We start from the raw sequence: 26,486 nt of genomic DNA, 5'->3' as shown, positions 1-26,486 counted from the left end.
TTGTGTTGGAATCATAATTCCTTAGGCAAGCCGTTGCCAAGTGCCACGTCTAAGTGATTTTCCCACCAGAAGCATCACAGTCAGGCCTAATCCAGTCCTGACTCTCAACGAAGACACTGAATAGCATAAAGAGCCTTGACTAATATCTCTTCCCCACCCTCCCTGAAGGGAATAGAATACACCAATCACTACCCTGTCTGTTATCAACAAACAATGATTTAAACACAGGACCTTTCAGAGTTTGTTGAATCTGTACTGCTCACAAAATGTTTAGCTGCAGATCATTGGAAGCACATTAGTAATACAGGGGACCGCTCTCATAACCTCTCAATATAGCGCCTCGCTTATAAGGCAGGTAGGCAATGGACCCCGACATCATGTGATGTCCAAACATGAAAAATCACATGATCACAAGACTAGCACTTGCAGGTTCAGTTGCACGTGATGAGAATAGAGTGAGCATGGCCAGTGTATTGCAGGAGCACCGCCAGTTGGCTTTCTGCACAACAGTGTCTTCACAAACCCAGGAACGCTGACCGCTGATCACTTACGAGGATTGGAATCAACGAAATCAAGCTTCTCTCTGGCACAATCGGGGTACTTTACATTCCAGCCATTTCATTTAAATAAGATTTGGGGCTTCTGAGTTTTCCTGTAAATTGCATTGTTCGTGTGTCTTGCTGCATTTACAAAGTAACGTGTTTTTATTTTCTTTCTTAAGTCACTTGTGTAATTTTTACTCTCTGATTCTAACCTCCAACGGGTGCCAAACCAACATTAAGCCCCTTGAGAAATCCTCCCAATGTAAAAAGGGCAATATGAATATAAAATTGTATTGTGTTTTTATTTAAATGTACAAATGTTGTTTACTACAACATCAACAAATTACATTTGTAAAGCGCCTTTCACGTCAGGAGGACAGTACAGTAGGAATTGACTGTGTTTGCATGACAAATTGACAATTTCATCAATATGAACATCGAGGAACCTTGTGTTCAAAGACCTGAAATTCAATAAGGAACCTTTTGCTACTGGGTTCCACTCCCCCAACTCTCTCACATTTTCTTCCCTTTTCTCCAGAGGCAGTTCTGCAGCCAGCAGCAGCTTTCCAGGAACTCATTCACATTTTCTCTTTAACCTAGTTCCTAGATAATAGATGTTGACAGGCTATTCAAGCATTGGGAGACATAGAAATTTCAGCACAAAAGGTGGCCATTGCACCTGTTCTGTGTAGGATGCTCAGCAAGGCTAGCTGCTCTCCAATTCCATGTCCTTACTTTTTTCACTAGCAAAGCTGTAAGATATCCAATCCTCCCCAATGAACCAACTTAACATCAAAGTGTGCATTCTTCTTTCCTCCCACCAACTATTCCACTGGCTGCCAAATTATACACCGCTTATGGTGCCCAGCATATTTCACATTGAAGCTTTGTTATCAACAGAGGGGAGATTTTACTTCTGATGAGTCTCGGCTGAAAGAGAAGCCAGGTGCCTCTCGTGGAAGAACACCCAGTTCCTGGCTGGAAGTATTTTAACATTTTTATCACAATCTTCAGGGTAGTGTTTTTCTATTCATCCGATGTTTAGCATTCAGTGATTTATGATACTCTGCATGATCCTCTGTCAAAAGTTCCTGATGCAACTCCAACTTTGAGGAAAATGTGGGAAGATTGTAGATTGAAATCTGTTTTACCTTTTTTCACTTGTTGCTATGTTCTCCAAGAGAGGAGTCTGTCAGAATAGGACACATTAAGATGATAAATATACCAGGCAGTGCCTTTGCTTTCATTTGCTCCAATTACCCATTGCAGGGATCTGCATCTTCATGTGTTCATAGGAGGGACTGGATTGGGTTGCAAAGCAGTAATGCGATGATAGATTGCGATACTATCAAAGTCAGAGCAACTCCAAAGCAATTTCATCAGCATCTTCTTAATTCCAAGATGTTTTGAAATTTGGATATAGATTTACACTCAAATTATTCCACATAACGTAGTCAGGTCAGATGGGTTAATTTCATTGTCGGCAATATAATAAAGCTGTATTGATCTATTGTGACAGTGACAAATCATACCTTCTGCAACTGGATCCTGAAACCTTGGACTGAAATCGTATCTCCTTATACTTCTCTCTATTTTGCATGCTCTGAATTGTGAGCTCTTGTTGCAGGAGACCTATGTGTGGGATCTCACTCTAATATTATGAGCTGTTATTGTATGAGACCATGTATGAGATAATGCATTGATGTTGTAGACCATACCTAGAGTTGATGGCATGGCTCAGCCAGCTGTATCCCTTTGCCTGAGTGATATATCACTAAAAAGTAAATGTGACTGGGTACATTTCTCAGATCCTACTCTATAACAGTTTGACATGTCAACTCATCATTTTTAAATATTCTTTGCTATGTAATAGACAAGTGGATGCATGCTGGTACCAGAGTGATAAAATGGATGGGTTGCTTCCCTGCTCAGGGGTTCATTCACCTATTTTAAAATGTATTTCATGTCATTAAATTACTAGAAGCTGATGTTTCTTGTATGTAAAAAAATTATATTTGGAACTCCATCCAATAGTCCCTTCGCCTTGCCTCCTTCAAGGGACGTCTCAAGACCTTCCTCTGTGACTGCGCCTTCAGTCACCCTCCTACCCCTACCCTCCCTGCCCTCAATCCCTTCTGATCCCATCCTCCTGCTCGGGTCAAAATCCCTGACTGTCCAGCGTCTTGGAACTTGTCCTGACGTGAAAGGCGCTGTGTAAGTGTATTTTTTTGTTGTTGTAAATGTCCAAAGTAAGGCAAGAGCTATTCAAGAAAATACAATAGTCACATTATTTTGATGAACAACACTTATTAAAGTCACATTTTGGATTTTTGGCTGCAATTTGACCAGTTTTGTAAAATAGTGTTCTCATTGATTATAACTGGTAATCCTGTTGTAGACAGCACTGTGTCAGTCAGTCTTCATTCAGTAGCAACAGCACCTTCTCTGCTGTTTGAACTCCAACGCTGATTTTTGAACAATTATGATAACGAACAGTAGGAATTTTGCCTTCAAAATACCCGTGTTTTGTCCACAAAATACAGCAAGTGCATTTTCCATTGTATGCTGTGATGCACTTTGAGACATCTCAACAATGTGATAAGGCATTATATCAAATGTAGGGATTATTATTCATTGTTCATGATTGACTTTGGCCCGGACTAGGAAATACAAGGGATTTACCCATTTACTCAGTTTTGTAACTCACATCAGGCTGACTCTTTTCTCCCCAATAAGTAAAGCTGAAAATCTCCTCTTTCCTTCACAGGGAGTTCCTAAAGTGGCTTCTCCTGGACCAGTGTGCAGTCAGACAGTTACCCAGCACCAGCAGCACATGGGGGCTCAGGCCTCACAGGTACCAGTCTCTTCTGCGGAAACCGAACCGGTCAAGAAACCCAGCCACAGCTTCATGTGTCTTTGGAAAGACTGCAAGAGGTCAGTATACTGTGAAGCACTTTGAGATGTCTCGAAGACGTGATAAGGCGCTATTTCAAATGTAGGGATTATTATTATTATACCTTGGCTGAACTAGTAAGCGCTCCACATTTGGGTCAAAAGATGATGAGCTCAAGTTTCATGTAGGACTTGAGCTCATAGTCAAGGCTGACAGTTCATTGCAGTACTGGGAGAGCACTGGATTGTGGGGAGACACTGTCTGTTCACGTGGATGTTAAAAATTCCATTTATTATTATTATTGGAAAAAGGGAAGGCAGTTTCTCCCAGTTTACTAAACAACAATCCTCCAGAATAATTGGTCAGTCACCTTATAGTGCTTTGCGGGACCTTGATAATGTGTCATAAGGCGCTATATCAAATACAGGGATTGTTAGTATTAAAACTTAGTGTTAAAGTCAACTCCAAATACATTTATTTTCTGTGCACTTATTTAAATTTGTTTCATGATCTTTGGGCCTCTGAGTATAAATTCAGCCCAGGATGATATCTGAATGAGACTTCTGCAAAAGTGAGATGGGTTAGTCTCAAGCTGATACCTTATGTTGGGCAAATTAGTCTTGTCAGTCTTGAGAGACCACCAACATTTCTGTGTGTTAATGGCCAGATCACATGCATCACGCCAACCTGCCTGTGATGCTCATTACTCAGTGAAGGGCTTTGTTTAGGACTTGCCAGGTGGAGATCCACAACAACAGAGAGGTTAATGTCCACGGAAAAAAAATTAGTGTGAAATTAAATGAAGCAAATGTTTAATGGCTTGTCACTGCAAGGTAACTTAGGTATCTGAGTTCTCTCTGGCTGCATCACCAGATTGTTCCTTCGCTCTTGTCTTCAGTGGTGCAGACATCACCAGCATTGTGATTGCACCTCCTGGTGTTTCTGGGATCCTGTCACACAGATCAATCTTTACAGTTAAAATGCTACACTGAAATACAATGCTAGACTTGACACTCACTGTCAATCACAGATTATTGAAAAACTGAAGTTAAAACGTAGACTTTTTTAAAATCATTGTACGCTTCACAATGCCATGTGAATTTTCAAGACTAAGGTAGATTTATATTTCGTAGGTAAGGGTGTCAAAGAATATGGGGCATGGGCAGGTAATTAGAGTTGAAGTACTGATCAGCCATGATCTTATAGAATGGTGGAACAGGCTCAAGGGGCTGAAAGGCCTACTCCTGTTTCTATGAATTTATTTCAAACATCAAATGTGACCAAATGACCTTATTGGTAACAGGTGAGGGAGGCAATGTGTTAATGCTTTAACACACTGTTGAGGATGATGTCTCATTTATTTAACATTGGTTCTCACACACCAAGTGCTAGATTTTGGCTTTTTTAATAGGTGAAGGTACGAGTCTGAAACTTTATATGTGGAAAGGCTTGGAAATGGAGAAATGATAGACCAGATGTCAGCCATTTTGGCAGAAGATTTCAAATCATTTAGGACATTTAGTCTCAAATATTCAATTGTCTCTATCTCAATTTCAAGCTTACTGAGGTATGAAGGCTGCTTAATTGAAGTGTTATCAAATTATTTATCTCTATTGATGGCTGCTGCTATGTTAAGATATGGCTCTTTGATCAATGGGAAAGTCTTTCATAAATAGGAATTATCACTTAATATAGGAATTAAAAGCACTTTAAAAAGTACTGTACTAGTTGTCATGTACTTCATATTCTGCATTCTCAACTTGATAGAAGAAGTTAATCATTAAACAATTAAGTTTCACAGACTGGTAAGCAAGAGAAAATAAACTCGCTCGACTGGTTACCCAGTGGGAAAGCTTGGAGGAAGCAAGTTCTGTATTACTGTAGCTGGTGGGGGTGCAAGGTAACTGGAATGACCTTTAGTCGTACTGAGTCTGAGAAATGTTCGGGTCTTTGAGTTTACTTCATCCATCGCAAGTTTGCACCGGTCGGTTTAGTGGGAACATTTAATTAGTTAACTTGCATAGTTGTGAACTTTCAGGAGTACAACTGCAGATAAGCATCCAATCCGATGCTGCATGTCACTCCAGCTGATGTAAGAGTAAACTGTCTTGAAAGCAAGAAGAACTTTTTGAAAATGCTGTCAACCTAATTTGGCAGCTTATTGGAACACCAGTGTGCTGTGCCTAAGGTTGGGCACGTTGTGTTAAAGCAATTATAAAGCTATTTGGCAAAGAATTTTAGTTTTTTTTCCCTTAACTTTGATAATGGCCAGATGGACAGTAATGTATTTCCCAGGCCTGTACAATGTTTTCTACATATTTGTTCTCTTCCCCACACCTCCCAAGTTCCCAAAATTCATTATGTAAGATGTTGAGGAATTTGGCAAATTCCTTTAATGAGTTTTTTAATGTACTGCAGGAAAAAGTTGATGCTGAATGTAAGAATGTTCCCAAATTTGGAACGCTCTGACATGTTAAGAATATTAGGTAAATCTCGACAATAGTAGAATTTCTACCCTCCCAATGGCAGCTCCGTGTCTCCTTACAAGGAGTGGGGGAGAGTCATCTTTGGAGCTCTGTTGTTTGCATTCTGACTACTGTTGTCCCTCATGCTCTCTGCTCCACCATCAGTGGCCGCGCTTTCAGACACTACGCCCTGAAACTCTGGAACTTTCTTCCTCTATCCCTCCGCCTTACCCTTTCCTTCCCCATATTCAGATTGCGCCTGAAGACCTTCCTCTCCGACTGTGCCTACAGTCACCTCCCCTCTCCCCCCAGCTCGGCATCGTGCTCCGCCACTCTCAAGCGCTGTATGACGCTACCCTGCATGAGGGATACTATATAAATGCAAGTTGTTGTTTGCGGAAGAACAGTATTGGAGGAGGGCTTGGAGCAAACTGTTCTGCTGAGGAATTGCATGGTCCAGCAAGTCCTGACCTCCCCAGGGAAAGAGATGTAACATCCTGTTAACAGATGTTCTGAATGGATAATCTTCGTGTCAGCAGTTCAGCTCTGTTTAACTTGGTGTCTACTGTTTGCAGGTGGTTTGAAACTCCTTCTCGGGTGTTTTACCATGCAGCGACTCAGCATGGAGGCAAGGATGTGTACCAGGGTCAGTGTATGTGGGAGGGCTGTGAGCCACTTCCTCGACAACGGCTATCATTCATCACCCACTTACAGGTAAAGCCGTGCTTTGATCTAACAGTTTCCTTCCTGCTCTCTTTAAATCCTTTTTAGTATGGGAGGAAGGTTGGCTGCTATTAAGATGTATATTTACCAAGCAAAGATTTTGAGCTTTGCGATTTTTGTTGGTAAGGAGACAGAAACTGGCTAAATATATTTGATCATTCTCTTCGGGAACACCCATCCTCCCAAAATAGAGGATAGTTTTTTTTAGAGCAAAGAGAAGTTAGAGAATGAGTCTTCCATCAATGCAACCGGCGAGGATCAGTGTGTATACCACCTGATGTACTGAGACCAGAATTTTGCTCTGTTTGCTTTGTGATTTCCTGTCATTCACGAATTGCTCGGAAACAAACAGTATTTCATTGAAGAGTGAATTCTTCAGAACAAACATACTTTTTACCGCTGTGCTTTTATAGTTCCAGAAACGTGTGCGCATTGAATTGAATGTTAATGGTCATAGCAGTAACTGGCAAATGTTCCAGAGTGTACTTCCCTTACAGTTTTAAACCCCACTGTATGGCATTCTTACTGTCTTCCTCAGAGAAGTAAGATAGGATGTTGATCAGACCTCTTTCAGTCTTAAGGCTTTTCAACCCTCTCTCGGCATCCTGGCATCCTGGACATAACCGCAACATTAAATCCCTGCAACAGGCCAGGAACATACACACAGTCAAAAGTGGACCTCGTCCATTTACAACCTTTGCCGTTTGTCAGTTGATGCATGCTGGTCGTGTTCCAGCTGCTTCCATTGCCTCCCCTCCTGTCCTGACAATGGATGTCTTTTGCCTACAATACACAAGTTACTCACTATACATTGCACCACAATAAATCTCGTTATGTGCTTTGAGTTGTCGCTATATCAAAGGCAGGGATTATTGTTGTGGTTCGAAGAGCATCATGCCCTGTAGCCACAAGCCTAGATAGTGAGTGTGGTTCGCCTTATTGATTATGAGGAGGACATCACAGTCAAGCACAATCCCGTCTTCACCCATTACCTACACATATGTACATTCAACAGAGGTCAGTGGATATCTTAGGAAGAAAAACCCTGAGTGATCACTTTTTCCCATTCTCCTCTCCCAAATCTGGGGATACTGAGATTGGTGGTAACACCTCCAAGCCTGTTCTAAGTCGCTTCAAACCGGGTCTCTTCCTGATATATGAAGCTTATTGCATTTCACCATTGAACCATTAGGGCTGCCTGAACAATGTAGTTAAACATTCTCATCATCTTAACTTGGTTCCGCGGCACTTCCTTCCTAAAACATTGTGGACATTGCAGAAAACATTGAAAGTGAGAAGATGTTGATGCAGACCCACAATGTAATGGAAATGACAAGACTGGGCACAGCAAATGTACAGATTGGGATATTGTCAACACCTCTATCTCTAAATGTTTTGCTGATTATGTCAATAGGACAAACACTGTTCAAGGGAGAACCTGCTCGTGGGATTGAAGCGGCTGGAGCAGAAAGCACAACTGAGCAGCTCACAAACTACAGTAAAGTAAGAACCCATCTCCAGCAAGTAACGTTGATTAGTGTGTCACTGAAGTTACTAGGGGCTAAAATAGCTCAGACTCACACATTTTGTGAATCATTTTTATTCTAAAATGAATTAATTATAATCTGGACAGAACAGGAAGGAGGGTGGGGGAATACGGAATGCTGAGGTTCCAGTGGACTGTGTCGCTATATTTATCTGTTTCCAATTATTGTTTTGACACTTTACCACACTTTTTATAATTTTGTTTGATTTTTTTTCTGACCGTACTGCAGGTAACTGTTGATGGGTAAGAGATGCTTCTTTTTTCTATGAAACAACCCAGGTCTAAATTGTTTTTTCTGTGGGGCTGGGGGCCAGTGGTCTTTGATCAATCCTGAATACATCTCTGATCACTATCCAGTATTGTTCTGCTGAACAGAACTGTGCAGAAAATGACCTGGTCAAATGTTACTGGCAGAAGTGCTTTTGTGTAATGCTTACAAAAATAATATACAAGTCTGACCAGTATTGTGGGGCCATCATGTGAAGCCTGTTTGAGGATTTTAATGTACACTGATATTTTGTTCTTCAGACAGCCTCCATCAGAGAGTACAGCTCCAACACCTAAGACTCAGAAGACCTTAGTCAGTCATCCCAGCGCTGCCCTTATGGCATTAAGGAAAGGCTCCCGGAATCTTATTTTCAGGAATTACATGGTAAGTATGTGCATGAGTTGTATCTAGAAAGGCAATAGAGAGTTGTGCATTCTGGCTCTCAGTTTACTGCTGCTTTTTGCTGTTTCAGAGTGCTGTGACCTTTGAGATTTCTAATGTTCTGGAACGTGTGTGTGTTTTTTTGACAGGATGAGAAGGAAGGGCCAATTGTGAAGCATATTCGCCTGACTTCTGCCTTAATCTTGAAGAATGTTGCCAGATACTCAGAGATTGGGCGAACGTAAGTTCAATTGCTAATCAGTTATTCTGAATCTCTCTCCCAGTGCAGTTATTTGGCAATGTGCATTTCTCTTTCCCACTCCATGAAACTGCTGCTCTGCTTCGTGCCTCCCCTGTTTGTCTTTGAAGTGAGATTGAGAACTCACAGCAGACTTTAATACCTATGCCATTGGGTCGCCCACTTTTTCCTCCAGTTTTGACTTGTGCTGCTGGTGTGTGTGTGCTGCATGGGTGCCAGCTGCTCTCTTACCCATGGTGCTGTCCAAACCTCTTCTGTCCTCACCCAATCTTCAGACTTGTGCTCAAGACCTTTTTCATCGACAGCGCCTTCGGTCACCCTCCTACCCCTGACCCCACCCTTCCTGATCCCAAACCCCTGCTCGAGTCCAAATCCCTGAACATCCAACGCCTTGGGATGTTCTTCCGACATGAAATGTAATTTGTTGTTTTGCGCTTTCTAATTAAGGGGCACTGGATAGTAATCAGAAATCCTGCCTGATGAGTTCATTCCCATCTCCTTTTCAAGCCCTGGGGGACTGAGACCAATTGAAGTTTCCCGACTGGTTCTCCAGCTGACATCAGTCAGCATTGTACAGGAATGTACATAACTTTATCAGCCCTTTGCGTGAGATATTAAACCGAGGTCCCGTCTGTGCCTGTTCAAGTGGACATTAAAATCCCATGACACTAATCACCTCTCAGTATCTTGGCCAACAATTCCCAGACAACACAGTTCATTCACTCCACACCTGTTTATGGGACATTCAGGTGCGCAAATTGACTGCCGCTTTCGCCTACAAATGCACAGGAAATGCAATTTGCGGTAAAATCCTATGAAGCATTTTGAGATGTCTTGATGATGTGATAAGACCCAATATCAAATGCAAGGATTGTTATGAGTTTCAGGCAAGACTCCACCACCTGATTTCCATGACATTCATCAAAATATTTCTCTGACTGGTCTAAGTTACCATCAAATAACTCCAAATGCCTCTCATTATCAGGAACCTGTATAGTTCCTTTTTGAAGCACTTTATAGTTCCTTATTCCACCGGCTGTGCTGGAAGTTTGTTATACCCATATGATATTTTTTCTGAAAACATTCCTGCTGCACTTTCCCTTTAATAATAATCCTTGCATTTGATAAAGACTTATCTCGTCTTTGAGACGTCTCAAAACGCTTCACAGAATATACTGTAAAGCGGATCGACTTGTTTTTTATGTGGCCAAACAAAATTTACTTTTTATTGTTACCTCCTGAGCTGTTGGGTTTAGTTTCATACTGAGAAGTTGCATTTACTAATTGAAGTATCAGGAAACTCCTTGGGCTAGTTATAATTGTTGTATGTGTTGTCAGTTGCGTCAGTCCTTATCTGAGGTCCTACATCTTTATCTCCAGTGAGATCCATACTTAATGCACATTGAGTAAATGCCAATGTTTGGGATCTATTCTGTCATAAATTCTACGGAGGAATTGTTTCCTCCGGCGGGTGGGTCGGTAACCAGAGGACACAGATTTAAGATAATTGTCAAAAGAACCAGAGGGGAGACGAGGAGAATTTTTTTTACCCAGAGTTGTTACGGTCTGGAATGCACTGCCTGAAAGGGTGATGGAAACAGATTTGATAATAGCTTTCAAAAGGGAATTGGATTGGTACTTAAAAAGGAAAAAATTGAATGTCTATGGGGTAAGAGCGGGGGAGTGCGACTAGTTGGTAGCTCTTTCAAAGAGCCGGTACAGACACGATGGGCTGAATGGCCTCCTGTGTTGTGAAATTCTATGATTCTATGAAATGATGGATCGCTGTGTATGTCTCTCTCCTCCCTCTTCTCAATCAGCTTGCTTAAACGGCATGAAAATAACCTGTCTGTACTGGCCATCAGTGGTATGGAGGCTTCCACTGCACTTGCCAAATGCCTTTATGAACTCAACTCGCAAGAACAATCGGAGCCAGCAGACAGCAAACGCTGAGAGGGACGTGGAACCATGAAAATCCAGCAACAGTAAAACAAGGGTCAATGGAGGAAATGTAATCACTGTATGGATAAAGAACTGGAATCTTACTATCTACATTTTGTACCCTTTTACTATGACATAATATTAAAAGGATTGATTTTTTTTTAATTATTGGTTTAGCAGGGAAGTTCCTGTTATTCCAGGGACCAGAACTGCCTGCTAGTCTTCATCTCTCTCTGGAGCTTTTTTGTTGGAACAGTTTTGTCACCTGAAGATGTGGTCAGTTTAAGTCAAGAACAGGAGCCTGGTTTAAAAAAAACACGCATATGCACAAACACACACAAACATACACACACAGCAAAAGGGAAAGCATCTGACTGGAAAAACTGATGGGTTCTGTTTCTCGGCGCCATAAAGGCCTGTGGCTTGTGGTCAGTCCGGGTACCTGCAGACTGCCTCAGGGAGCTAACAGCTTAAGTCACGACTAGAAGCGAATTTTAAAAACTTGCCCCACCAGGAAATAGAATTTCCATGAGTTTATAAATTACTAATTTATATTTCATTCCCTGTGTGTGTTCACAATGTAAAAATTCAATGTTCTATCCATAGGAATGAATGTGTGCCTCCAGTGATCCTGCTCGCTGAGCAGCGCACACACACTGCCCTGATTCCCTGTAACAGCCCAGGAGCCTGCAGGCTGACACCTGCCGGGTCCCTCAGCCTTCTGTCAAACAAGCAACAGAGAGAGCACAGGGCTGATCGGAGCAGCATCCCGCCACATCCGGATGCACGTTTGCAGTTGACGTTTAAGCTTCTAAAGCCGCAAACTGCAGACAAAAACCCTTGAAGTTTTCCACTTTGCCCCCTCCCCACCACCACCGCCCTGTTTGAAGTGGAGTATTTCTCACTTATTTATTATATGTAAACTATCACCTGTTTGTCCCGTTTTCAGAGTCGTGTAAATATTTGTGAATATGGAAAATGCCTACATACGACTGCAGGAGAATGAAGGGAAAGGGTGTGACAGTACAGAGTGAAATCTGGGTGAGCGCTTGGGCAGATCCTGAATTAGCCACTGTGGCAGAAACGTGGGTCTCTCTTTCCATGGGTGTCCAGACATCCACAACCAGGCAGCTTTGATTCCGTTGCAATACCAGCTCGTGCCACTAGATGTCGCCAGCATTTTTTGGAAGTGCTACACCACAGAACATTTACAAAGCTTTTCTGGTGGAGTAATAAGAGATTGCCCCCTAATGTTGCCACTGCAACTGAAGCTAATTAATTGGGCACCAGGGTGAAATGTATTCATCCATTTAATCTCGGATCTATTTTGCTTTACTAAGGACAATCAATATGGATCTCAAATGCCCAGAATCAATTGGTGCCTAAGAAAATAACCCACATTGGAAAAAAGTACCCTTCCCCATGAACCCGTCTCCCCATTAATGGGATAAACTTTATTTTGACTTAGTGGCAAAGAAAAAAAGCAAGCACGCTTTTATTTTTCTGGGTGGGTTTCTATCCATTTGACCACTGGCTAACGTGATGTGTGTCAGCGCCCACCTGGAATCAGAGGATCTAGTTTTTTTGTAAGTTACCTGCCATATGTATGTAAAAGCATATACATAAAACACTGCATTGAGCAGCGTGGAATTCTGTGTACATAATTTCACAAAGGTACTGATGCTGTATAATAAGATTGGCACAGTTTTGTGCAGCTGTGGTTTTGTATTATACACCATGTAAAGCTTTTGCTTGTTATGAAATAATATATCGCATCATTTTTCTATAAAAGGTAAAAAATTCCAAGACAGAATTTAAAAAAAAACTGTTACAGCATTTTTCCTGAGATTAGGGCCCATTTTAGAAAACCTTTAGTCGCAGCACAACCTTCAAAACTTGTATAGGAATTTTTTTTTAATTTGTAAAATGTATTTAAATACATGACGTTTTATACAGCTTTATTTTCACCTGTGTTATATTTGTAATTTGTGTAGGTGTGATATTTCCCTGTTATTCCTTTGTTCCGTTTTTCTACCCGTGACATATTAAAGTGTTTTTTAGTGTACAGTATAGTGCCTCCACTCTTGGTGCCATATGACATCTCCTGCCTATGGCCACTTTGTGTTCCCTCTGTTTTTCTCTCTGTCTCTCTGCTGGTGGTCCTGTGAAGGTTTGGTGACAGGGATTATAGTAATTAAATATGCCATGCTCTGAGCATAGGATATCTACAATCCAGTGAGAATGTATTTCTCTAAACTCAAAGTACATCTCGGTATTTACTTCAGTATTTACTCCTGCCACCTGAATGGCCCATGCAGAGCATGTGGGTGGTTGGTGTCTCACTGACAAGCATCGCAGACACCAGAATGGACCAGGACTGAATACACCTATGCCATAATGTTTACGGTATATTTTTAAAAGCCTTGGTGTGATTAGCCGGCAGTTTCCCCAATCGCTGAGTTCAGATACCTGGCCCGAGCTGGTTGAGGATTAACCTTGCGGTTTATGACCACCATCCAAACCCACTGATCGGATGGACCACTGCCCATGTAGATGTTTGTTAATTCTTTGTGTAACTGAGAAATCTATAAATAACAGTGGCACTCTCCTAGTAATGCAAAAAAAAATTTGGAGCGTGTTTTTAAAAGAATGTATATTAAAATGTATGCACGTGTGCATCATTGCTTTGTGCACTGTGTGAAGTGCTGTTTTACAGTAAAATTACATTTATAAAATGGGGACCATTACAGTCTTTCTTCAGTGTAAACGTCACTGCCCTGTTCCTGTCTTTTTAAAGTTAGCTGTAAGTGCTGTGATTCAGTTGAATTATGTAAGGTGTCCAACGTGGATTGCTGATCACCTATTTATGCATTTATTTAATTTGTGAATGACATTTCCACTGTCGTTTGATATCATCCCATCATATATGACCCATGGGTGTGTGTGTGGGGGGGGAGGATTTTGTAAGGGTGGTTGATGTTCTCTGGGACGATCAAAACTGTTGCATTTAATATAAAACCACTTTTCGGTGCATGTCTCTGTGGATGTACAGTTGGATATTTGGGTGATACCTGTTCAGGACCCTGCATCCCAAGCAAGGTATTTATTTTATTAACTTCACTGGGTTGAAGGGTTGAATGAACCCACCAGGATTCAAATCTCCTGACTTCTGATCTCAAATCCAGTGCTCGTTTGACAGCTATTTAAGGATGGTTAATATCTGCTAACAAATACTGTCAGAAATGTGCCACACACTGCTGGGTTTTGTGTGTCAGGCTAATCCATACAAGTGTTGTATGGGATGACATCCAGTATTAGTAACGTCCTGGTAAACATTTTAATATATTCTGTTAAAATAATCTTTAAAGATCTATTCAAACATATAAGGGTCAGTCAGTCTGCCTATCACAGTATGTATGAGATTAGTCAATCCAAGGCGCATGTGCTAGTTGGAGCATTCTGCATTTTCAAATTATTCCTTGGGGAACGAAACAAAGGAAAGCATCTGATATTTCAGTATGATTGTTGTGTGCTGATTTCATTAAGGGTGGAATCTAGGGTGTAAATTGACAGTCTCTCACCTTAACCTTCATGGTTCTATCCTTGACTGCTTCAGATCCAACCTTTCACACCATCTCCACTTCATCTCCACAAACGGTTTCTCCTTTAGCCCCTGCACCGTCTCGTATAGAATTCCTCAGGCCCCTTTCCTCGGTCCCCTCTTCAACATCTATATGCTCCCTCTTGGTGACATCATCCACAGACTTCCACATGTATGCGAATGACACCAACGCTACCTCTCTGCCTCCACCCAAGATTCCATCACTGTCTCACTCATCAGGCCGCCGAAGCCCTTATATACGCTTTCATAACATCCAGATTTGACTGCAAACTCGCTGCTTGTCGGCCTCCCCAACTCCTCCATAGGCTGCAGATAATTCAGAACTCTGCAGCCCGTGTCCTCTCCCGCACCAGGCTCCGTGACCCTATCTCCCCCATCCTCGCCCAACTCCATTGACTTCCCATCACACAGAGGATACACTTCAAGATCCTGGTCTTCACTTTCAAAGCTTTCCTCACTCCCCCTACCTCTGCGATCTCCTACCATCCTGCCCGCTCCCTCCGCTCAACAGGCTCCAACCATTGGTGGGTGGACCTTCAGCTGAAGGTCCCTGCCCCCACCCTCTGGAACTCCATTCCACAGTCCCTCTGCCTCGCCCCCTCCCTTACTTGCTTCAAGATCCTCCTCTTCGATTGTGCTTTCGATCACCCTCCTTCCACCCTCCCCGATCCCAACCCCCAGCTCGGGTCCGAAATACTGAGTGACCAGCGCCTTGGGACATTCTCCCGACGTGAAAGGGCTGTACACATGTAACTTTATTGTAATTCATCTTGGAGGTTTGGGTTAGGAAGAGGAATAGTCAGCAGTCCTGCTTCTCAATAAGCAGTGACAACTGTTGGAATATGTGGACTCTGTGTTAGAACAGAAAGTGCTCGGTTGCGATGCCCCCCTCCCCACGAGATAAATAGCCCACCAATGTTTATTGTCTGGACAAGAAGTCCTGTAGCTCAGTGGTCAGAGCACTCGCTTTGCAAGTGAGAGACCTGAGTTCAATTCCAGGCAGAGGGCCAAACCTCGGGCAAGTTTCCTTACTTCACACAGAGCCTAATAATAATCCTCCAAAACAAAACAATAAATTGGTCATTTTCAATCCACGATTGTTTGTGGGACATTGCTGTGCGCAATTGGCTGCCGCGTTCGCCCACAAATATAGTCAATTCACTTTACAGTCTATTCTGTGAAGGGCTTTGGGACGTCGAGAAGACGTGAAAAGCTCTATATCAAATGCAAGGATTATTATTATTATTAAGAATGTCAGAGGAACAACTTTCATCTATGTAATCCAACCACAAAAGTACACACCTTCAGGAGAGGAGAAAATTCTAATTCACAGAGACCCACTTGCAATTTTTGGGATGCATGCGCTTAGGTTTCGTTTGGTTAATTTATCATTTACATTGTAGAGTATATGGTGCACATGGTTTCTGACTCCATAAGTGATGGGAATTTAATCACTTTTGTGTTAGAATGGTCAGAATGCAGTTGACGTGGTTTATATGATTGCAGAATACAGATTCTGATTTTAAGATGGCTGGTACCAGAATGTGACGCTGGGTCACCAGCCCGATGGGTTGCTTTTTTTTAGGAAAGAAGAAAGGTTTTAAGATATGGTGAGAAAGAAAATTGATGTGCCTGGGATAAGATTATATATCTGGTGTCAGCCTGTCTCAGTTGGCAGCACTCTCGCCTGAGTTTGAAGATTGTAGTTCCAGCCCCACGGTGCAGGGGGTGTTTCATTGCAATGTTAGAGCTGCTGTCCTTTGGATGAACAACGACAAGATTACATTTGTATAGCGCCTTTCACGTCGGGAGGACGTCCCAAGGCGCTGGACAGAGTACAACACTTCAGACCTGACCTGGGGTTGGGGGGGGTAAGGGAGGGGAGGGGAAGGGGGGTGGCTGATGGCACGGTCGAAGAGGAGGGTTTTGAGGCGGGACTTGAAGGAGGCTAAAAAAAGGGGGCGAGGCGGAGTGATTAGGGGATGGAGTTCCAGAGGTTGGGGGCAGAGTGGCTGAAGGCTCTCCCGCCAATGGTGGGGCGGGTGGGTTGGGGGACATGGAGCAGCCAGAGTCGGCTGAGCGGAGGGAACAGATGGAATCGTAGGGGGTTAGGAGTTCGCAGAGGTAGAGTGAGGCGAGGCCATGGAGGGCTTTGAATGTGAGGACCAGGATCTTGAACTGGATCCTCTGAAGGATAGGGAGCCAGTGGAGTTGGGTGAGATGGGGTCACGGAGTTTGGTGCGGGAGAGGACACAGACTGCAGAGTTCTGGATTATGAAAGGTTAAACCGAGCTCTCGTCTACCTGTTTATTTGTACATTAAGATCCCTTTGTTGCTATTCAAGAAGAGAAGGGAGTTTCTCCTGATGTGCTGACCCACAATCCCCCAACTAAAATTGGTCATTCGCTTTGTGGCTGTTTGCAGGACATTGCTGTGTGCAAATTATCGGTTGTGTTTGCCTACAAAATACAGTAATTCCTGTGAATCACTTTGAGATATCTTGATGATGTGATAAGGCACTAATACCAGCATTATTTTATCTACTGGCTTTTCCTAATACTTGTAAACAGAGCAAAATATGTGTGAGCCTGGCTCAGTTGTAGTACTCTCACCTCTTGAGTCAGTGGTTGTGGTTAGAAGCTCCATGTTGGGACTTTGACTTCAGAGACCAGGCTGACAAGCCAGTGTAGTGCTGGGCGGTGCCACCTGTTCAGGTGACCATTTAAGATCCCATGGCACAATTAGACAAGAGAATGGTAGTTTCTGCTGGTGTCCTGATCAACTGCAGTGATATTTACCAACAGTAAGTATCACTACACTTAACAGTATATTTTAAAAAGCGCTTTGAGACATTTTGATGATGTGATGAGATGTTATTGAATGAAAGGATTATTATCTTGGAGACAGACAGCATATTATCCAAACCAAACTTTTAAATGTGTTAGCACTTGGGACCTGGCCAGGCTCTACTGGCTCCCCATCACCTAACAGATCGACTTCAAGATCGACTTCCTCCCTTTACTTCCTGTGTGTGTGTGTACAGCGGTGGTGTATGTGTGTACAATGTGGTTGTGTGTGTGTACAGTGTGGTGGTGGGGATGGGGTAGATAAGGCTGTCACACGCGGGGGAGATGCTGGGCATACTTCTCTCAGCCCCAGGGAGAGCTCGGGCAGCGGGGAGCCAGTCTGCGGGACAGGGTCAGGGTCAGACCAGGCGGCTGGCTCCCAGCATTGGGACATGGTGGTCAGGGAGAGAGAAGAGAGGCACAAACCCTCCCTGGAGGTCGGCTTGGGTTGTGTTGGTGTTGGCTGCAGATGTGGTGGTTGGGGTTGGAGTCTGGGTATCCGCTATGTGTTCTCTCACAGACCTCCAGCCAGAAAAACAACCGTTCCCCACCACTCTCCGCTCTCTGTCTTCCAGACAGTTCTGTATCCGCTGCCACTGTCCTTTTAGTACCGTGGGCTTCGATTTTCCTTACAAGTCTCTTATGCGGCACTTTATCAAACGCCTTTTGAAAATCCATATAAACTATATCAACTGCACATCCACCCTCCTCATCACCCTCCTCATCACCCTCCTCATCGCCCTCCTCATCACCCTCCTCATCACCCTCCTCATCACCCTCCTCATCACCCTCCTCGCTAATTCATCAAAAACTATTAGGTTTGTTAGATAGAATTTGCCTTTAACAAATCCGTGTTGGCTGTCCTTTATTAGGTCAGTGTCAGACCCTGAGCGAGGGAGGAGTGGGAGGGAGTCACGGCTGAAGAGGTAGGTTTTTAATAATAATAATCCTTGTGTTTGATATACAACAACCCGAGAACTGGAGTCCTGTAGCTCAGGGGTTACAGCACTCGCTTTGCAAGTGAGAGACCTGGGTTCAATTCCAGGCAGGGTGAAACTGGGCAAATCTCCTTACTCCACACACCTGATAATCTCTCAAGAATATAAAACAATAATAAATTGGTCATTTCAAACCACGGCTGTTTGTGGGACGCTGCTGTGCGCAATTGGCTGCCGCGTTTCACTCTCACATATATGCAGTCAATTCACTTTAGTCTATTCTATGAAGCGCTTTGAGACGTCAAGAAGACATGAAAAGCGCTATATCAAATGTAAGGATTATTATTATTAACCCATATTTTTCTAAGTGAAAATTTATTTTGTCCCAGATTATAGTCTCCAGAAGTTTCCCCACTCCTTCGTTAGGCTGACAGGCCTGAAGTTCCCGGGTTGTTGCATATCAAAGGCAAGGATTATTATTATTAAAAACCTACCTCTTCAGCAGTGACTCCCTCCCACTCCTCCCTCGCTCAGAATCTGACACTGACCTTGTGAGGTGCTTCCTATGGGAAGGGTGCTACATAAATGTAGTTTTTTTTGTTGTCTTAAGTACGGTGATGGATTTCCACTGAAAATCCTGGTTGGCAGCTTCCAAACCCCCTCCCATCGCAGGGCAGAGTTTATGTTCGATGGCTCAATGAGTTGAGTCCCAAACAAACATTGTTTCCTCAATAACACAACACTTTTTAAAAAATCGTTTTTTTTATTCTTCACCTTTTCAGTTCTTTCCTTTCTCTGAGGGCAGACGGATAGCAGTGTGGGCTGTACTGCCATTAATAACAGCCTGTCATTAATAATAATAAAGATTCTTGCATTTGATACAGCGCCTTATCACGTCTTCAAGACGTCTCAAAGCACTTCACAAAATATATTGTAAAGTGAATTGACTGTGGGCTCCTTCCTTGGTCCCCTCCTCTTCAACATCTATCTGCTCCCTTTTGGTGACATCATCCGCAGACATGGGGTCAACTTCCACATGTGTGCGGATGACACCCAACTTTGTCTCTCTGCCTCCCCCCCGACTCCAGGACCCACTGCTGTCCTCTGTCAGACATCAAGTCCTGGATGAGAGTTAACTTTCTTCAGTTGAATGTCAACAAGACTGAGGCTCTCCTGATTGGCTCCCGTCAGCGCCTCCTCACCTCAGGCGCTGACAGCATCACCATCCATGGGGCTCACTCCCCCTCACTGATCCAGTCCAGAATCTTGGGGTCTTGTTTGACCCTCAACTATCCTTTCTATCCCACATCTGTGCCATGACCCTCTCTGCCTTCCCCACCTCCGCAACGTCACCCGCCTCCACCACTGTCTCACACCGCAGGCCACCAAAACCCTCACACACGCCTTCATTACATCGAGGCTCGACTATGCAAACTCCCTGCTTGTCGGCCTCTCCAACTCCTCCCTCCACAGGCTGCAGATCATCCAGAACAATAACGCCCGTGTCCTCTCCCACACCAGGCTCCGTGACCCTATCACCTCCATCCTCACTCGATTCCACTGGCTTCCCATCACACAGAGGATACAGTTCAAGATCCTGGTCCTCACCTTCAAAGCCCTCCATAGCCTAACTCCCCCCCTACCTCTGTGTCTTGCTAGCCCCCTACCAACCTGCCTGCTCCCTCCACTCAGCGAGCTCCAGCCTGCTTCATGTCCCCCGCTTCGCAACCCCACCATTGGCAGGCAAGTCTTTAGCCACTCTGCCCCCACCTTCTGGACCTCCATCCTGCAGTCCCTTTGCCTCGCCCCCCCCTCGCCTCCTTCAAGACCCATCACAAGACCCTCCTCTTCGACCTTGCATTCGATCTCCCTCCTTCCCTACCTGCCCTCCACCGTCCCTAATTCTAATCTCCCACCTTGGGTCTGAAATACTGACTGTCCAGCACCTTGGGATGTCCTCCCGACGTGAAAAGCGCTGTACAAATGTAATTTTGTTGTTGTTGTTGTGAAGCACAGCAGCCAATTACCGATTCCACAAACATTGAGTAACCAAATTATTATTCATTTTTATTTTTTGAAGGGATTTTTACCTCCGGAAAAGTCATCGGGTAACAACTGGGTTGCTACCCACTGCTGGTAAACAGAGACGTATGGAGTAAGGAAACTTGCCCAATGTTTTGTTGTTGTTAAACACATGGACGGGGCAAGAGCTGACATTGGTGTCACTTCCTGTTCACAGCCAATGTGGATTCTCTGTATTCAGTAAGCACCAAAGCTACACACACTTCCACTCCACAGTACACCTGCGCTAAACTCCTGCTAAACTGAGGGAATTATAACTCGGTCACCCTGCGTTTATTTAAAATTGTATGCTGTGTGCATTTCATGTGGGGTAATTAAGTTAATATGATCTGAAATGACGTACCTCGTGGAGTCCTGTAGCTCAGTGGTTAGAGCACTCGCTTTGCAAGTGAGAGACCTGAGTTCAATTCCTGGCAGAGGGCCAAACCTTGGGCAAGTTTCCTTACTCCACACAGAGCCTAATAATAATCCTCCAAAACAAAACAATAATAAATTGGTCATTTTCAATCTACGACTGTTTGTGGGACATTGCTGTGCGCAATCGGCTGCCGCGTTCGCCCACAAACATACAGTCAGTTCACTTTACAGTGTGTTCTGTGAAGCGCTTTGGGACGTCCTCCCGACGTGAAAAGCGCTATATCAAATGCAAGGATTATTATTATTATTATTATTACCTGATCAGTCAGGCAGGTGGGGTGTGTGGGACCCCCTTCACTGCGTTAGGTTTGATATCCGGGCAAATGCTAAGCAACCAGAAAACAGGCAACCTGTAGGAAAGGTGGGTATCCTGGGATATCCTGTGTGTTGTCAACTGGCGGACCTGTGGCACATCGCTATCTGGGGGACCTGCTGCCTTGTTGGAGGCCCCATTTGTTGGCTAAGTTGTTAAACCGAGGCCTCCCTTTTCTGTTTTGGTGGACGTTAAAGCTTTTGTGACACTGTTCAAGAAGAGGAGAGAGTTTCTGTCCTGGCCAACAATCCTCCAGCTTAATTAATCAATCTCCCTCACAGTTGGGACTTTGCTGTGGGGAAAATGGCTGCCCACAACCAGCTGCAAAAACAGGATTTGATGTCAGGCTGTTTGAAATGTTTTGAGGTGATGAGATGGTGTTAAGCGACAAGTTTTTTCTTAGCTTAGCTCACAAAGAAATGATGAGGTAACAGAGAACGCATGTGGAACCACAAGCCGGAACTCACACTGAGACAGACCAGAACCATGTCTTGTGACAGATAATAATAATAATAATGATCCTTGCATTTGATATAGCGTCTTGCCATGTCTTCGAGACGTCTTGACCCGCTTCACGGAATATACAACAAGATTATTTATACAGAGCCTTTCACATCGGGAGGACGTCCCAAGGCTTGGACAGTGTACAGCATTTCAGACCTAAGTTGGGGTCAGGGGAGAAGGAGGGGAAGGGGAAGGGGGGTGGCGGATGGCATGGTAGAAGAGGAGGGTCTTGAGCCGGGACTTGAAGGAGGCTAAAAAGGCGAGGCGGAGTGACTGGGGGATGGAATTCCAGAGATTGGGTCAGGGGACGTGGAACAGGCCAGAGCCGGCTGAGTGGGCGGATTGATAGGGGGTTAGGAGGTCGGTCGCAGAGGTAGGGTGGGGCGAGGCCATGGAGGGCTTTGTAGGTGAGGGCCAGAATTTCGAACTGGATCCTCTGAAGCATAGGGAGGCAGTGAAGTCGGGCGAGAGTGGGGGAGATGGGGTCACGGAGTTTGGTGCAGAGTTCTGGATTATCTGCAGCCTGTGGGGGGAGGAGTTGGGAAGGCCGACACGCAGGGGGTTTGCAGTGGAGCCGGAGGTGATGAAGGCATGAACAGGAGTGTCAGTGGCCTGAGGGGTGAGGTAGTGGTGGAGTCGGGCGATGTTACGGAGGTGAGGGAAGGCAGAGCGGGTCATGGCCTGAATGTGGGAAAGAAAAGACCGTTGAGGGTCGAACAAGACACCCGGGTTCCTGACTGACTGGTGAGCTGTAGTGTACACCATGGAGGGCGATGCTGCCGGAGCCTGAGGTCCTGAGGCGCTGCCGTGAGCCAATCAGGAGGGCCTCAGTCTTGTTCACATTCAACTGTAGGAAGTTTGCCCTCATCCAGGACTTGATGTCCCACAGACAGTGTCAGGACAGCAGTGGCCCTGGAGTTGAGGGTGGGGGCAGAGAGATAGAGTTGGGTGTCATCGCGTACATGTGGAAGTTGACCCATGTCTGTGGATGATGTCCCGAGGGGAGCATGCAGATATTAAAGAGGAGACAAGGACAGAGCCCTGGGGGACGCCACACGTGACAGTGCGGGCGCTGGAGGAGAAACCGTTAGAGGGAACAAAATGGAGACGGTGAGAGAGATAGGATTCGATCCAGGCAAGGGCAGGTCAGTGAAGATTAAGTAAGGAGGAGAGGCGGCGTATGAGGATGGAGCAGTCGTCAGTATCGAAGGCGGCAGAGAGATCGAGGAGGACAAAGAGGCAGAGGGAGCCCTGATCACAGATGTTCAGAATATCATTAGTGACTTTGACCACGGCTGTTTCCGTAAAGTGTAAAGTGAATTGACTGTGTATTTTGTGGGTGAAACACGGCAGCCAATTGCACACAGCAGCGTCCCCACAAACCGTAGAGTGACCAAATAATTTTTTTAGGGGAAGCGGGGAAGGAGCTGAGCTGGAGCCTGTGTGGCCAGGATCGGGGTCTGGAATGCAGATCAGTCTGTGTCCTTCTGTATTGTCTGTTCTGCACTGTGAGTGTGACAGTGGCTGATGTGCTTCCAGGGAATCGGTTCTGGGGGAACGACAGACCTTTCCTGGGAGCGATTGTCCAGTGGGAAGAGCGAGGAGTTTGGTGAGAAGTGCTTCAAGATGCTCGTGGTTTGTGATAGGTGTAAAATCAGCATGTTAGTGTGAAACTGCATAATGTTGGCGCCTATAAACGTTGAATTGTTTCAAAGTGGCAACTAGGTCACTGCTGTGCGCTCTGGGACGCTATATAAATGCAAGTTGTTGTTGCTGTACTTTCAAGTGTATTGCATTTGATACAGCACCTTATTACATCATTGAGACATCTCAAAGCGCTTCGCACTACTGTAAAGTGAGTGACTGCATATTTTAGGGCGAAACATTGCAGCCAATTGCGCACAGTTTGTGTCCTACAAATAGTGGTTGATTGAGTGACTTTTTTTTACTCCTAATTTTCTTTTGGTGAGGGTTAATGGCCTCGGAAAGTGATCCGTCAATTGACTAACAGAAAGTGATCCGCCAAGTTCCTACTAACAGCGAGATAAACAGAGGCGCAAAGAAATGTGCGTAAGGTTCCCCGTCACCTATACATTACAGTAAATCCCATACAGACAGTTGGACATCTTCTCGATTTGAAAGGCACTACTGTACATCAAACACAAGGCTTATTTTTTAATCAAGAAAGCCGAAAATGACATTGGCGCCGAGTGTGGGTGAGAGTCTGGTCAGTTGGTGGATTTGGTGTGTGATAATCCTTTTGCAAATCCCGTAAATTAGACCTTGGTGTGTGGGCTCAGACTCGCTTTGGTGATTCACGGAGCTCTGACAACTTCAGAGAAGGGCATTACCTTAAAATTGGAGCCAGGCCAGTCAGGAGTGACAACACAAGGTAGTTTTTCACCCAAAGGGCAGTGGGAATCTGGAACTCTCTTCCCCCAAAAGGCCATTATGGGTGATTCCATTCACATTTTCAAGACTGAGGTGGACAGATATTTGTTTGGTCAGGGCATCGAGGGATATGGGGCAAAAGGGGGTAATTGGAGTTGAGGCGCAGTTCAGCCATTATCTAATAGAATGGCGGAACAGGTACGAGAGGCTGAATGGCCTCCTCCTGTTCCTATGACAACAACAACTTGCATTTAAAAATAATCCTTGCAATACAATCTTTGCATTTGTTATAGCTCCTTATCCCTTCTTTGAGATGTCCCAAAGCGTTTCACAGAATACACTGTAAAGTGAATTGATAGTAATATTTTGGGGGCGAAACACCACAGCCAATTGCGCACAGCAGCGTCCCACAAACAGGAAAAGTAATCCACCATTTGACCAACAACTGGGTTCCTACTTACTGTCAGGTAACTGTAAGGAAATTAGCCCAATGTTTCACCCAGAGAATCGAACCCAGGGCCTCTCGCTTGCGAAGCGAGTGCGCTAACCGCTATGTTGGGGCGGGGGGATGACAATCAGATGGGGGTACATTTGAAACACCACAGCTTCCATTGCTTATAACCTCAAAACATTTATTGTTCTCTGTGTAAACAATTCCTGGTACAGTTAATATATGACACAGAGACACCAGGCATCAGGGCTGCCTCGTCACATTACAGGGAAACGGCGCTGCCAGCAAACCCCACCCCTGCGAGCGCAGTGGGGAGCAGTGGGACTAGTGGTTTGGGGGTCTGAATTCTCCACTGCCCCCCCTACAGCACCCTCTGCATCAACCTCAGTAACTGTACATCACAGGAACAGGTAGCTCCAGGCTAACTGCCCATGTCACCCATACACACACACACACAGACACGAACAGAGAGAGAGAGAGAGAGAGCACAGGGACAGAACAGATCAACTGGTCTGAACAATCAATTTGTGGGGGTGTGGGGGGGGGTTAAATGGGTTAAATGCCACAGAGAAAGTCACATGACCTGCATGTGGCTTTTTTTTCTGGGTAGCGAATTATAGACTGCCCCCCCCCCGGAGCTAAGGAGAGACTGTCAGTGCCCCCCAGGGATGGGGCGGGGAGTGGGGGGCGGAGAGGTGGGGGTTTATTAATCTGGGAGCATCCTCTATTTTAGAGACAGAGCTGACAAGTCACTCAGTCACCAGTGTCCACCACCTCCCCCCCACCCACACACAATCGAGCAACAATAGCGAGCCCCCGGGCCCCCCAACACCACCCTGTTTTTATCTGAAGCCAAAGTGAAACTGTTCGGAAGGGACACAAGGTGAGGGAATGGTTAATAAAAATCCATTCAGAGCCAATCAGGAATGTCGCTGTAGATGTTCATCAGCAGAGCAGGGAGACAACTACCCCCCCTCCCCACCCAGGAGATCCACACGTGCCTGGACCAGGTGGCGGCCAAACTGTTCCCAAAGAGTGTTTGACCCAAGCAATGGTCAACTGAGAGCCTCACATCCCTCACTGGCCAGTGGCTGTGATTGAGGAGAGCCATGAGAGGGCAGGTGGGTTTGTACGAACACGACAGCTGCATAAATTGGCCATACATCCCCCCATCCCCCCACACCTGGAGCTCCCACCCTCCAGCACTGTGTACTGGCCGCAAAGGCTTCACCTCCCTCCCGGCGCCGCCACCCCACCAGCCCTCCCCCTCCACCAGCTCTCCCCCTCTATGATCACACATCTGCAACACCAGAATCTGATCTAGAAAAGCTGGAAGATAAGAAATCTAAACAGGGAGGGAGAGGGAGGGAGGGAGAGAGAGAAGGGGAGGGAGGGAGAGAGAGGGGGAGGGAGAGGGAGGGAGGGAGAGGGGAGGGAGAGAGAGGGGGAGGGGGAGAGAGAGAAGTAGGTAGGGAGGGAGAGAGACAGAGAGGGAGGGACGGAGGGAGGGAGGACTGGAGACCATACTTATGGGGTGGGAGAGAGCCCCCAACCATAGAGGGTGGACGGACATGTTGGCACAGTGTTGGTGTTGGTGCCAGGTTAGCTCAGAGAGACCAGGGCCCAGCACTGGCACCCAGGCCTGATGTCTATTCATTGCTCCAGTCTAGGCTTATACGATATAGGTGTGTATGTGTACATGACACAGGGTGATCAGACGTCCTTGCTCATAGGTCTGTCTATCTGAGATGCACAAACTGCCACGTCTTGTAGACGTTTACACATATTAACTCGGTGACAAAAATGTTCACTAAAACGCAATGAAAGATATCTCCTATAATAATAATAATAATCATAATGATCCTTGTATTTGATATAGCGCCTAATCACATATTCGAGACTCT

The 26,486-nt window shown here is 45.0% G+C and overlaps 1 protein-coding gene across 3 annotated transcripts in view; it reads left to right on the top strand.

The window, feature by feature from the left end:
- Positions 1–13,088, top strand: part of LOC103183908 (AT-rich interactive domain-containing protein 2-like) — a 103,578-nt gene extending 90,490 nt beyond the window's left edge. For all 3 annotated transcript variants that reach the window (XM_042342273.1, XM_042342274.1, XM_042342272.1), the window contains 6 exons: positions 3,310–3,476; positions 6,476–6,614; positions 8,038–8,126; positions 8,698–8,821; positions 8,968–9,059; positions 10,898–13,088. In XM_042342273.1, coding sequence (XP_042198207.1) covers positions 3,310–3,476; positions 6,476–6,614; positions 8,038–8,126; positions 8,698–8,821; positions 8,968–9,059; positions 10,898–11,030 — 744 coding nt within the window. In that variant the 3' untranslated portion in view covers positions 11,031–13,088. The remainder of the gene's footprint in view (positions 1–3,309; positions 3,477–6,475; positions 6,615–8,037; positions 8,127–8,697; positions 8,822–8,967; positions 9,060–10,897) is intronic.
- The last annotated feature ends 13,398 nt before the right edge of the window (positions 13,089–26,486 follow it).

This window comes from Callorhinchus milii, unplaced genomic scaffold (genome assembly GCF_018977255.1).
Source record: "Callorhinchus milii isolate IMCB2004 unplaced genomic scaffold, IMCB_Cmil_1.0 Scaffold19, whole genome shotgun sequence".
Classification (NCBI taxonomy): domain Eukaryota; kingdom Metazoa; phylum Chordata; class Chondrichthyes; order Chimaeriformes; family Callorhinchidae; genus Callorhinchus; species Callorhinchus milii.
Note: the sequence above shows the minus strand (reverse complement) of the source record. Positions and strands in the feature narration are given on the sequence as shown.